General features: G+C 53.0%; 2 protein-coding genes across 2 annotated transcripts; one reads left to right on the top strand and one right to left on the bottom strand.

The window, feature by feature from the left end:
* Positions 1 to 7,095: 7,095 nt before the first annotated feature.
* UCRPA7_5908 (putative immunogenic protein) lies at positions 7,096 to 8,899 on the top strand (the record flags this gene model as incomplete). Its single annotated transcript, XM_007918452.1, has 4 exons — positions 7,096 to 7,144; positions 7,214 to 7,288; positions 7,347 to 7,476; positions 7,534 to 8,899. 4 exons carry the CDS (start codon positions 7,096 to 7,098, stop codon positions 8,897 to 8,899), a joined length of 1,620 nt encoding a protein of 539 aa, XP_007916643.1.
* Positions 8,900 to 10,487: 1,588 nt separating this feature from the next.
* UCRPA7_5909 (putative histidine kinase hhk13p protein) lies at positions 10,488 to 12,664 on the bottom strand (the record flags this gene model as incomplete). Its single annotated transcript, XM_007918453.1, has 4 exons — positions 10,488 to 10,583; positions 10,649 to 10,898; positions 10,998 to 11,530; positions 11,588 to 12,664. The coding sequence occupies 4 exons, from the start codon at positions 12,662 to 12,664 to the stop codon at positions 10,488 to 10,490; spliced, it is 1,956 nt and encodes a 651-aa protein (XP_007916644.1).
* Between the last annotated feature and the right edge of the window lie 1,343 nt (positions 12,665 to 14,007).

Consider the following 14,007-nt stretch of genomic DNA (forward strand, 5'->3'; position numbering starts at 1 on the left):
TACCTTGCCTCGACGACCAAGAGGATCTGCTGCTGACCGAGAACGGTTGCACAGGAAAGACGATCCCACTCAACAAGCTAACCTACCGGTTTGCTTCCGAGGTTTCCCTCGCAGTATTGCGAAAGTCTAAAAAACTGAAAGCAGGATGCACATGCGACGAGAGGGGCCACTTACACATCCAGGGAGTGATTTGTCGAACCTGCCGACCTTACCTAGGACCAGTCTAGATAACGCGATCGGCTCCCATTGGCAAGCGGCCGGCGACGAATGACTTGATCGTGCATACGAAGTACGGTACGGTATTGCACCACCTGCATGGCCTTTCCTGGCTGGCTAGCTGGGTAGGTCTGGTCTGCTTGCACTTCCTTTTTTCTCAACGGCGGAACCACATCCCACAGCTTACCTTGATGGGCTGCCCCGCACATCTGTAAAGTAGTGCGTAGGATGTGGTGGTGACACTGGATCGAGCCGTTGGAGTGCAGATGGCACATATCGCCGTCTGTATTATGTCTCCGTCGCCCCCCTAACCGCTAGCGCCATGCTACGCCCTCAATATAACAGACATCGAGTCGCTGTCCCACCGCTGCAGAGCTACATCATCCGGCCGAGCAACCTGTCTCTGATAAGTAACAACAAGCGTTGCGCCTGCCGGCCCACGTCGCTCCTGTAGGGGGGTTAATATATCTGCATCACTGTCCAGCAGGACGTGAGTTCTGGCTATATACGAGCAAGCGCAATAGAAAAGAAGATAGAGCAAGATGATGCAATACTGTACATGACCACTTCTGCTGCTGCTACTGCTGCTGCATGCATGTAGTGCGAGTGGGGATGAGCGAGACAGCTTGCATGATCGTTACCTGAGGAAAATCATCAGCTCCCTAGCAAACAAGTGACTGACCTGCCCAGCAGATGGAGATAGGGGCTGCTCTAAGCGGCAGGCAGGATCAGACGGGCGCACCTTGCGAAAAGAGCGGTCACGAATAGACTTTTGGGCGAATGTGCGAGCATCCTCCTATCGAGTCCGCCCAGGCGAACCAATCCACCACCGACCTTGGATCTCCATCGCCAGCCAACACCGCTCCGCGTATCGGGTACGGGCGGAGCTGGGCGGTGGAGGGAGGGGCAAAGGAGGGGGAGCAGGAGGGAGATCGGGAGTCTGTTTTCCCCCCTCGTGATGGGATGGAGGGGCTCATGGAAATCTGGAGGCGAAAAGTCAAATAGGAAAAAGATGGGCAAAGGTCACAAGTGGACTGCAATGCGATATGCGCGGGAATGCGCCCCGGGCGAGAATAAGCTGTTGTATTTAAAGTGAGCCCATGCAAGAGATGTGTCTGCAAGTAACCCTTGCAGCGGAAGCAGCCAGCCAGCAAAAGCAGTCCAGGGGTTCGCATCTCAAGGGGTGGTCCGGCCCAGTGAGGGCGTTGCCTACCTCGTCCCATGAACCCCTGATGTCAAGGCATTGCTGAGATCAAGTGAGGATCATCGCCAGTAAGCCGCCCAACAAATTTACATTGTGTGTCAGGGCAGACAAGTCTCGAACTCAGCCTCCATCTACGAGCTGTAGAGCATTTCACATCCTCGGTCGATGCCGTGACGCATGACGGCCAATCCATCCAGATATCAAATCTATTAGCTCGTCAGCCCGTTCTGGCGGCCCGTCCAATGGCCAAGGCTAACGTTTGGATAATGTAATTCGGTAGCCGCCCACAGGCCGCCCGCCGGGAGACCCATGATGCCACAGTGCTAGTTTAGTAAGTTCGTTCGTGGGTCTGCGCGCCACACAGGACTTTTTTTGTTCGGGGCTTCTCAAGTAATAGGTGGGATGGTGGAATGAAGAAAAAAAAGTTTCACCGCAGTCTTGCATGTACGACGGCGTCTCGACAACGAAAGGAGTAAAAAAGTTCTTCATCAGCTAGCCCTATATGGTGAAGTACGAGAGATCGTTTCAGAGCACGGATGTCATTTCAAGATGGGGAGGTAGGGACTCACTCAGCGGAGATCACCAAGGAATATCGCGGACATCTATCTAAGCCGGCGCACGTACAAGTCGAGGAGGGAGCGGGAAGGCAACAGCTGCTCGCACAAGATCCGTAAGAACCATAACTCCCGATGCTATTGCATTGTCTAGAACGACACGGCATAGAGGGGTGAATGGGGCTGTGAGAGAGGGTATATAATGCTTCCTTTATCTTGCTGATGCTTACCTGGGCTTGGGATGGGGATTTCATCGAAGAAGCAGGCACCGCAAACACTACCGCGTTTAAGTCTCCGATGATCTACGTATGATTGCCCGGCCAGCTCCTATTGAAACCGCGCTTCTGAATATAGGCAAATTTATGTTTTGCAAAGCAAGTGCTTGGGACGGAGACGGTAACGGCTGACTTGCTCAGAGATTATGGGAAAGGAACGGTCAAATTTCAGCGAGTATGCCAATCACGGCGGCCATGTCGGCGCGCTTGACGGAGTCGACAGCCATCGTCTGGAAAGGCTGAGTGGTGAGTGGGGTGGACGTGGGCCACGCCTTCTTAGTAGTTGTCAAACCGACCAAGGATGACACAGGGAGCCAAGGCTAGAGGCGGCATTCCAAACAGCCAGTCTCACCACAATAGGGTACCTCATACGTAGCTAGCTCGCTTTGCTGCTGCCCACCAGGGAATCATGCGCGCATCTGATCGCATCGGGCTGCGCACGAGGTGCCATGCGTGTGTGGAGAGCTCTACCTACCAAGTCGTAGAGGTGTGCTGGGCGGCGTTGTGTAAGGAAGTAGGTTGTCTACCTTTGACAGATGCGCTGGTACTTGTATGCGCTGTACAGTACTCGGTCGCTTGTACCTCCCTCCCACGAGAAAAGCAGGATCTAGACAAATCGCAGCGAGCATGTAGCCTGTCGGGTCTGACGGTTTCGACGGTTGTGACGGTGTCGTTCTGCCAATCACGCCGCTGTGGAAGCTCCCGGCGGCTCGAGGGGCCTGTTCGGGACGGACGTTAGCAGTGCAGGGCAGCTCACGAGGTGCGCAGCTGGCGAGAATCGCTTGTTCGTGCTTTCAGGCGTCATCGGCGTCATCGGACTCCAAGGGACAAAGAGAAGAGGCCAAGTCCTGCTAAGGACGGGCGAAGAAGGCTGTGTCGTTTACAGGGAAGAGACCAAGTAACAAGATCCAAACCTACAGCTCTGGCTAAAAAGGCAGATCTTGAAGATGAATGTTGCCGATGCAAATAGACAACCAGGCGTTCCCATGGCCTGATTCACGGTTCGCTAATACGGCAGTGGAGCAAGGGGGGTTGCAGATGGCGAAAAGTAGGGACGTATTAGAGCTACCCTGTTTCGGCAGAGTGCCCTAAGCGCTCTCGAGGTTTGGTGAAGGGAAAGCCTTTCATGACGGCGAGAATACGACCTCAAAGGGGCGAACATATTGCTTCTATGCAGCACGAGTACAAATGGGCTCCGTGAGTTTTGGTGGCTGCATTTCCTGATACACGGTAAGAAGCATCATGTTCGGCTTGCATTCGGAAGAAGAAAAGAAGTGCAGCAAAAGAATATGTCAGTCTCCGTGTCATGGCAGCATAGGGCGTTTCTCGGGAGGCGTTTTCCAGGCACAACGCATCTGGCCGTGTTCGTCAGGTACAGCGCCTCGACTGAATGTGCTAGATGTAGCCTCTGGAGTCGGCCTTGCATATAGTTTCCAATGGTCTGAAGGGGTTTGACGACCTTGTAGTGGTTAAAGTAGTAGAGGGCGCGAGGCTTTGACGCTGACTGACTCGGGCACACGAGCACTGTTAAGCCTTGCTGCATCCATCTATAACTAGGGCTGGGACGGAGCACAAACCAACCGGCTTGTGACCGTCCGTGCAGGTGGCCGTCTTGCTTGCATGCCTTTGAGAAACGCCGTTGTAGGAGATTGATGGCCTAGAACGATAACCTGGAATTCATTCCTCCTGTTCTAGGCGCAAGCGCTGATAGCTCAACAAAGATTGTGGCCCTCTATTGGGTCTTCAACAGCCAGAGCCCCTGAGGAGTTGCAGAACCGATCCTCCTCCCTCATCACAGACATGTCTGTACTGCTGGCAGCGCATTGATTGAATGCTGCTCTCAGAGCCTTCTCACGATCCGTTTATTATGCAGCCCACCTACCAATGTAAACGCAACCAGCCAGGCGCACACGGTGGTCGTCACAATAGCGTACGAGCCGGACGCAGAGGTGGAGGCGGGTAGCGTCCGTAATCTAACAGGTCTAACAAAATGTCAAGGTCCTAGGGATCGGACCCTGACCCTGGCCCAGCCTGATGGGGTTAGCAGAACAGCCTGAGTGGGCCTCTGATTGATTGCCTCTCAGCGCGGAACCAATTTCTGCTCGAGGTTGCTGTCGCGAAATGGAATGGGCCAGTTTTTTTTTGCATGATGGGAAGGGCAAACGTAAATAATAATAGGGGCGAATACGGTGGCCGGTGGGTATTGGGCGCGACAGGACAACTGGAGGAGGAACCTGGAAGGAGATCATGACTCCTGAACGATGCAACGGCCGCCGTTTGTAGTGGCCGTGCCTTGTCATCGTCCAATGTCGCCTCTTGTTCCCTGTTCAGTCCCTGATACCTTGGTTAAATTGAACCCCGAATACGGTAGTCACAGACCAGGCTCACCGTTATTCATCAGTAGAGAAGTGTGAGAGGAAGTACCGTACAGTAGGAGGCGGTCAGGTAGGTGAGAGGGACCTTGCACCCCCCTCAGCTAGCCGGTGGTGATGGTCTGACTGATGCGATGCCGCCCGTTCATGATTTGATGCGGTTTGATGAGAAGATGACCGGATCGACACGCAAAATCCACAATAAATTAGCACACTCGATCAAAGTCACATGGCGCCTACAAAGCTGCAGCTGGCGCATTTCTACGTTAGCCCGTCCGCCCAAAACCACCACAAGCCAATTTTCGAGATAGGCAGCGCGCGAGAGGTGTGTGGGCCACGAGGAGGATTAAAGACTGGATGAGGTAGATAGACTGAAAGACTGGCTAGCTAGTAGACGCTGTATGGGTACGGTAGAGACGGCCATGATACGATACAGGGTCCCGTCGTTGTCTTGCAGGCTCAGCGACTTCCGCCCAAGGCGGCATACAACTCCGTCACGATTCTTGCGATGCTTTTCCCGATTGTGCGAATCTCTGACCTCTGGTGCATCCCAAGGCTGCGTTAGTAGTGCCGTTGTCTCTGGGTGAGGTCAGTAGTGTAAGAAAAGGAATTAAAAAAACCTGCGGCGGATGCAGCTAGGAGTCTGCTGCAGGACTTCACTTTTAGCAGCATGCCGGTACTTTGCATTGAGGTATCCCCTCTTAGCCCGTTTCTTCCGACTCGGCCTTGATTGACGTTGCAGGAGAGAGTGGACTTTTTTTGACATGCCGAGTTTCTCTTTGCATCAGAATGCGCCCCACGCATGGTTTTGTCTGGCATGGCATGGCATGGCATGGCTTTTGCAGGGTGGAATGGAATGATATGCGCGCCGCGCATCTATTTCTATTTTAGAAGCTATCCTCCGATAAGCCCATTGCGCAGGTAAACTCGTGCTGTCGTCTTCTCTGGATATTTGATTGCATCGCAAGTCCTTGATCAGAGTCAGCACAAAGAGCGCAGGCAAAGATGGAGAGCAACACGAAGAGGCCCAAACTTATGATCTTGAGGTGCATGTGCAGGTGGCAGCTGGGATCCCGAAGCTCTGAGCTCTGAGCATGCTGCATCCGTTTTGTTAGCGCACAGGAAAAGCATTGGCCATGGGGAGCTCATATTAGCAAATAGGACCCCGGCAGCTGCAGGGCGCATCCCTGCCTTGCCAGGACGTCGTGTAATTTCGTCGATTCGCTTGATCCAAGCACAGACCAGCACCACCCACTATGCAGTAGGCCAATAACCCCAGCAACAGCAATCCAAGCTCCTAGGCGGACCCAGCTTTTTTTCCTATGTCATTTCGACCGTTTCGCATGGCAAGCCAGCCAGCACGCCTGGTCAGGCTGTTCCGAGACACGGCGTGAAAAGCTGCTGGTGGTGAGTGGGTAGGCAGGCAGACACAGGTCATCATTAGACCAGAGATCACGAAGTAGGAGGCGAGACATTGCTCGCGGCTAGATGCTCTCTCTGCTCTATAGGTATCTAATGGTGAAAGCTTGTGAATGTACTTTCCTGTCAGTTGGGGAAGGCGCTACCGAGCGCAGGATGGATGGAAAACAAAGAAAGCACCTGAAGCTAAAATCGAGGTTTCCCTCCGTTTACTAGCAGAGGGGAGAAATGATAGACGTTCATTCATCTCCGGTATTGCTCCGTATTGAGATGCAAGTATCTGAGGCATATGCAAGGAGGCCAGGACCGTCAGGTCAAGTACTTGACTGCGCAGTAGGTTCGCTGCATGGAACATGAACGGCAAGCATGGTTATGACCCTGACCCCGACCCATGAAGCGCATCCCCGTGAAGGCCCATCCATCCACCAGCACCACCGTTACGACCTACTTACCACACCCACCTCATCCACTCATGCCCATCCCAAGCTTCAGGTTGCCCCAGCGGTCGCTCTGCTTTGCTCTGCCATACGGCCCATACCCTGTCAGTCCGTCAGTCCTGCATACGGTGAGTGTGACGGTCCTAGGGGGTACCTATGTACGGTACACCGACCACCACTCTCTTCTCACGCTCGCTCTCATTCATGATTTATTTATTCAACCGGTACTGGCACCGTAAGGTACAGTATCGAGGTACTTGCTCATTTGTACCGTTCCCTACCTCACTACCGTGCCTACCGTACCTACCGTACCTTGCCCGTGCGAAACAAATAAGTAGCCCCCAACAGCCCATTGCCCCGTCTCCTTTCTTTCCCTCCCTCCCTCCTTCCCATATATTTCTACCAGCTTCCATCCACCGGGAACCTTTCTGTGTTCTCCCCGAACAAAACCTCACCAGGGCATCTCGTGACCTACCTCCCCCAAAGAAAGAAGTAATATCCAAAGCTATACAGACCTTCTTGTCTATCCGCTTCATCTTATATTTCTCTGTTTTTTCTCGCTTGACTTTTTTGTGATACCCAATACCCTTTTTCTTTCAACCAAACACATCATTCACAATGGCCGAGGAACAGAAGCCCGTCGAGGTCCCCAAGGAGGAGCCTGTTGGTATGTGGTCCCTGGCTACGAACAGAGAACCGACACGTCTAGATCTCAGCTGACCGTCACCTGCTATAGCTGATCCTACCGTTGCTACCGTCGCTGCCCCCGTCGAGGAGCCCCCCAAGGAGGAGAGCACTGCTCCCGCCACTGGTACGTGACTACAATATATTCGTCATGATATTTGCATACATGCTCACAGCTCATACAGAGGCTGCCGCCACCACCGCTGACGAGCCTGCCGCTGCTACCGAGGCTGCCCCTGCTGAGGAGGCCAAGAAGGAGGAGCCCACTCCTGTCGAGGATGGCCACCTTGAGCACAAGGGATCCAACTTTCCCAAGTGAGCTACAATTCAATTACAAGGAAATCTGGACAATGAATGCTAATGGGATCGAAGGAACTTCATCTACTCCAAGAAGTACTTCTGGTTCGGTGCTGATGCCATCGACCCCAAGTCCGTCCCCGCCCTCCTGAAGGACCACGCTCTTGCTGCCTGGGCTTCCCAGACTGGCCAGGGTCTCCTGTTCTTCAGCGAGAAGTCTGCCGACAAGTCTGCCCCCCATGGTGCTATCCCTCTTGCTGAGGCTGCTGAGCCCGTCTCTGAGGGCTCCAACAAGTTCCACTTCACCGCCAAGGGCCACAAGCACACGTTCAAGGCTCCCACCGCCGCCGAGCGTGACAACTGGGTTGCTCAGCTGAAGACCAAGATCACCGAGGCCAAGGAGCTTGCCACCACTGTGACTGAGTCTGAGACCTACAAGACCACCCTGGCATCTTTCAAGCCTGCTCCTCCTGCCCCCAAGAAGAGTGAGGAGGCTCCGGCGCCTCCCCCCGCCACCGAGGCTGCTGCCGTTGCCCCTGTTGAGGAGACGCCCAAGGAGCCTGAGGCCCCTGTTGAGGCTGCTAAGGAGGAGCCAAAGAAGGAGGAGGAGCCCAAGCGCCGCTCTGCAAGCCGCAAGCGAGGTTCCATCTTCGGCAACCTCCTGGGCAAGAAGGAGGAGAAGAAGGAAGAGAAGAAGGAAGCCGAGGCCCCCGTTGCCGAGACCCCCGCCGAGGGTGAAGCTTCTGTTGATGCTGCCCCTGCTGCTGAGGAGACTCCTAAGGAGCCTGAGGTCCCAGCTGCCCCTGTCGAGGCTGAGGCCGCCGCCCCTGCTACCGAGGAGGCACCCAAGGTTGAGGAGGCCAAGCCGGTTGAGAAGCCTGCGCCCTCCAAGCGCAACAGCATCTTCGGCAACCTGTCTTTCGGCAAGAAGAAGCACGAGGAGCCTGCCCCCAAGGCTAAGGAGGCTGAGGAGCCCGTTGCTGAGACCGCTCCCGTTATTCCGGCTCCCGAGCCCGCGGGTGACCTGAGCGCCGAAGTGTCCAGCCCCGCCACTGTTCCGACCGAGACCGTCGAGGTCCCACCCGCCACCAACGGCGAGACCAAGAAGGAGGTCAAGTCTGACAAGAGGAAGTCATCTCTGCCTGCCATCTTTGGCAAGAAGGCCGCCGCTGCTCCGGCTGAGGAGGGTGAGGCCAGCGAGCCCAAGCCCAAGTCTCCTTCGCCCTTCAGCAAGTTCCGTGCTACCATCAAGGGCAAGGCCAAGACCGAGAAGCCCGCTGAGAAGACTGAGGAGAAGCCCGCTGAGGCCACCGAGGAGCCCGAGGCCAAGAAGGAGGAGCCTGAGGTCCCTGCTGCTCCCGCTGCCGCCCCCATTGAGGAGGAGAGCAAGCCTGCCGACACCCCTCTGCAGAGCACTCCTGCCGTTACCGCTGCTGCTTAAATAAGTCGGCAAGCGAATACACTATACACATCAAACAATGAAATTATCATGAAAGCATAGAGGAAGTCGATGACGACGCTTGAGCGCACTCAACAAAGATACCACTCCTTGGGTTTATGGGATCGGATTTGCATGTCGAGATACCCTGCCGTACGGATTTGTCCCTTTGGTTTCTCTTGAGCGAGATACCGGGCTCTTCCGCAATTTTATCCCCGTCCTATCATTGTGTTTTGTTTTCTTTTTTTCTCTAGTACTCGCAAAATATCCATCTGCTTTGCAGCTTATCATGTCTTTGATACCCAGTATACCCAAAACAGTCGTTCGGCGATGGAAAGAAAATAGCCTGATAAAAATCATACAAAAAAAAAGTTGTTGGTTGAGTCAGTGGAAGGGAGAAGGATGGTGTCGATTGGGTTGAATTGCCCGGTCTTTTCTCCTAGCTGGTCACATAGGGCTGGATCCGGGAGGAAGACCGGTGCATTCGTTCCCTTAGTAATAGCTAATAATAACCTCTTGCGTGTTTGAGCTTCCGCTACATAATTTGTCCCTCCGATTTCTCCAGTGATCATAATTACGTGCCCATATCTGAGATAAATGTGCGTTGATAGTGAATGACGGTTGTCACGTGCTGCTAGACAACCTCGTCTCACAGAGCCTCATGACCTCACCGCGCCACCTCGTAGGCTTGTCTTACTAGCTTGCATTTCAAGGAACCTACTCTGAGCTTCCTTGGTTATCGCTCATGGCTACAGGCATTGTAATACAAGTATAGAAACTTAACAACACAAACGGCTGAGTTGGCATTTCTGGGGTTGACCTTCACCTATAATTCTCTCAAGTTCATATTGGTACTCGAGGGTGTGCATGGTGACTGATAGTTCTATTCATTCATTCGCTCATTCTGCCCGGAGGCCGACAATCCTCTGCCTCTAGAGTTTGCCTTGCCCTCCTTACAATGCTTGCTTGCTTGCTTGCTTTGATTCGGGATTAAAAAAAGAAAGTAGTAGCCGCATAACTGCCATCGCGGCGATTACCCGGGCACCACCGCTATTGCGGTGTACCTATATCCAAGCCCCAAGGCCACCCTTTCTCTACCCTATGCCTATCCCTGGACCTGGCCCTTTCCCAGCCGAATACCCTCTCCCGTGTCCAGAATTGGCCGGGGGCAAGCCCAGCCAGATGATATGGAGGGAAACCTGTGCTGGTAAGATACTATTAACACTAATATGGAAGAGTCATCTGCCCCCGAAAATAAATAGGGCATGTCCCAAGCGCAAGCCGCCAGTGTCCGTGGGTGGAGGAGCAGCAGTCGAAACAATGCGGCCTCCATGGAATGCAAACCAGAGGGAAATCTCGACGCTTCTTTCTTTTTTCCCTTTCCCGTCTTTCTGTCTTGATAAACGCCTTGCCCAAACGCCGCGCCAGCGGATCATAAAATTAGAGAATGAAGATGCGAGGTGTGTAGTGTGTAGACCAGCAGCTGAGTTGCCTCGAAGACTAAGACTCGCGTCTCAGCTACCGGTATTCATGATTGTCTCTATGAAGGAAATTTCGAGAATCGATTTGTATAGATAGGTATGTGGCATCCTCACGGCGAGATAGTGTGGGTTTGGTATTTCGCTACGAGCTCCTCAATCTTCGGTATCAACTCCGGAATACGGAACGGTTTCGAGATGACATCGTCCTATAAGGCGTAGTCGGTTAGCAAAAAATTTCAGAGCCAATACTTGGAAGCATCAATCCACTTACAACACCGGCGGCCTTTGCGTTCTCAATTTGCTCAGGCCGAGCGTATGCCGTTACAGCAATGATAGGGATGTGACGATTAATGGTGCCGGCTCTCTCGAGTTGTCGAATCTTGCGAGCACACGTCATGCCGTCCATGACGGGCATCTCCAGATCCATGAGGATCACAGAGATATTGATGTTCTCGGTGTTCTTCTCGCTCTCGCTCTCTCCGGACCCAGAGTCAGATGCTGATGCCTTGGAGCTACCAGGGCTATGAGAGCGGCGAGAGCGAGTCAGAGCCGTTGGTGAACTCCAGAATCGCGATCGACGAATTGCCTCAAGTGCCTCGCCACCGTGGTTCGCTACATACGTATTGTTTCCTGATTTGCGTAGCTGCCGCTGTAGTACGGTCTGGTTGACAATGTTGTCCTCAACAATGAGCACGTCCAGGGGTGGCGGAGCATGGGGATCACGGGCCGATATAGGCGAGACATTTTGGCTGTTTTTACGCTGTGACAGTTGCGGCGACGCTGCATCGCTGCCTGACCTGCTAGTTGTGTACTGGAGAGTCTGTGTTGCCGTTATCTTGTAAGGACTCACTGGCGGTGGTACTATAGTGGTAGGAGATAGTTGCGGTAGCTCGACTTTCCGGCTCTTGATATAGAAGGCGAATGTACTGCCGACGCCTTTTTCAGATTGAACGCCGATTTGCCCACCCTGAAGCTCCGTAAGGATACGGGATATGAACAGACCAAGACCTGAGCCTCCGTACTGGACATGCGTACGAGGAGAAGCTTGCGAGAATCGTTGGAAAAGGATTACCCTCTCGTTCTCATCAAGGCCGGGACCCGTGTCAGTGACAGCAACATGGAGATTGATCTTCTCTCCTTGGCCCCATTCAGGCTTATTTGTTATGTCTTCAGAATCCTGACGCGTTGGAAAGTACGAAAGGCCAGCTACTGAAGCTTCAGATATTCTCCGTGAGGCGCCTAGAGTAATAACAATGGACCGATTTTCCCGACTCTGAGTAAATTTTATAGCGTTGGTCATTAGGTTGATGAGGACCTGCCGCAGGCGTGACGGGTCAAGCTTGGCCCAGTTGATATTCAGCTCTTGGAAAGATGGATCAATCCTAAACTCTCCTCGAATGCTGTTGCTGTTCAACTCCGATTCAAACATTTTCAGAACTGTCTCTATCACCGCTACAGGCTGTACATCGACAGGGGTAACATACAGAAGCTGAGAGTCTAGCTTTGAGAGCGTGAGAATATCATCGACAATCCTCTTCTGATGACTAGCACACAGTGAGATTGTATTTGCAGCCTCGAGAGCACTGTCCAGTAGAACATTCAGATTACCCGGAACATAGGATGAAGGATCCTCTGTTCGATAATTGGTGACACCATTGATGATCTCATCAGCGCACTGCAAAATGGCACTGAGGGGATTGCGCATCTCATGACTAGTGATATCAATGAAGTTCTCTTGCTGGCGTTTGAGTTCAACAGCCTCCTCCCGCCGTTGTTTCTGGAAGACTTCTGCCCATTTTTGTTGTGAAATGTCGGTCAAACATCCGAAAATGCTTTTCAGACCGCCATCTGCGTCCCTTTCAGGATAGGCACTCATGAGGACCCAGGTATCAATGGCGTGCCCGTCGGCTTCCCGAGAGCATTTGAACCTGAACTCGTGCGTTACAGCTATTCGCTCGGTGATCAATTTTGTCCAGGCGGCTTCGACTCCTGGCCTGTCTTCGTCTCGAATGCTTTGCATCCAAGCATCGACGCTATCCGCTGATCTAGGATGGCGGGAGAGCTCCCACCACGAGTCGTTGCAGAAGTTGATCAAGCCTTCGTGGTTGGCAATAAACATTCCAACCGGAACGAACTCAGCCATCCGTGTAAACTTGTACTCGCTCTCTACGGCTTCTTGTGTCCGCAAGCGGAGCTGCATAGAAAGCTCCTGACGATCTAATGCAGCCAGTTTGGCAGCTCGTTGGCCCCTCTTGATCTCTTCCTCGAACAGAACAACGGAAGCCATCGAGGTGGCAAGCTGGCGTGATAATAGGTGTATAAATAATTTGTAATCATCGTTGTATGGGCGTCGAGGATTTGTTCCCATGACAATGAAGCCCACGACACTTTCTCCTGCAGTAGTAGGGTGGACCGGGAAAACAACAACTGTACGACAAGGGTCGCCATATCCTCGCCATTCGAGACCTTCGACCAAAGCTGCAGGTAAAGTGCCCTTTTCTTTGCTTAACACAATGGGTGTGGCCGTCTGAGCCATCGAGTCTCTCATATAGGTTGCAAATCCTTCATTGCTAGTTCGTAAATCCAGAAGGGGCACCGCGGCATGGTGATTGGGCGGTACACCTATAGAGCCCTCCAACACGATCTGAGGAGGATTGGACAGACTTCCAGAGTGCATCGATGACACTTCACTGTCTGACTCCTCGCCAACAGAATAGACAAGAGCGAAGGGGATGTCAAACTCATTGTACTCTAGCCCTTTCTTTACCTGCCCCCAGAAGCTCTTTACGTCTCGCGCCATTGCTGTCTTTTCGCCAACTTCGCGGAGCGTGAACATTCGTCTCTCGTTAACTTTTCGTTTCGTGTTTTCGAACGCAGGATTGTAGATGGCCACAACATTTCCATCACCACCAACTAACGGGACAATGGACCAATTGAAGAAGGTCTCTTCTAGAAATCCATTTCGGATAATGAAAAGCTTATCGTCATGCTTCATTGTAGCCTGGCCTGAGTTCCAAGCATTATCGAAAACCGGCTTAATGTCATCCCAGATCTCTGCCCACGCAACTGTGTAGCTTAAGCCCATGAAGCCCGGATGCTTTTGTCCGGCAAGCATGATGTAAGCTTCGTTGTAGATGGCAATATACTCAGGACCCCAATATATGGCCGCAGCGTGAGGACTGCCCATGATCATATTTGACATGGTACGGAGGTCCGCTGGCCATTGTTCGATCGGCCCTAACGGTGTTGATGCCCAGTCTATGGATCGGGCAAACTGTATGTGGGATGGAAGGTCCGAACTTATCGGGATTCTCGTCCAGTCGAATGACGTCCTTTCAAGATCCATCGAAATATCGTCGTCATCGTCATCGTCGTCCGGAATGAGGTCTTCATCCGGCCGAATCTCGCTGAGGTCCCTCGGTTCGGAATGTGCTCGGCGACTGGAGCTTCGCTCGACATCGCCGAAATAGTCTACATCGCTGTGTGAGCGCTCGCGCTCTCGGGGGCTATACGGTCCTCGTGAGGATGTTGGCCTAGCTGCACGCTCATCAAGGACAGACGAGGCAGTCGCCATGGGACTCGGAGACGTTGGAGTCATGGAAACGGCCGCAGTGTTCCCGCTCACAAAGC

The sequence above is a fragment of the Phaeoacremonium minimum genome (genome assembly GCF_000392275.1).
Source record: "Phaeoacremonium minimum UCRPA7 unplaced genomic scaffold PA7_03_scaffold_442, whole genome shotgun sequence".
In the NCBI taxonomy this organism is placed as follows: domain Eukaryota; kingdom Fungi; phylum Ascomycota; class Sordariomycetes; order Togniniales; family Togniniaceae; genus Phaeoacremonium; species Phaeoacremonium minimum.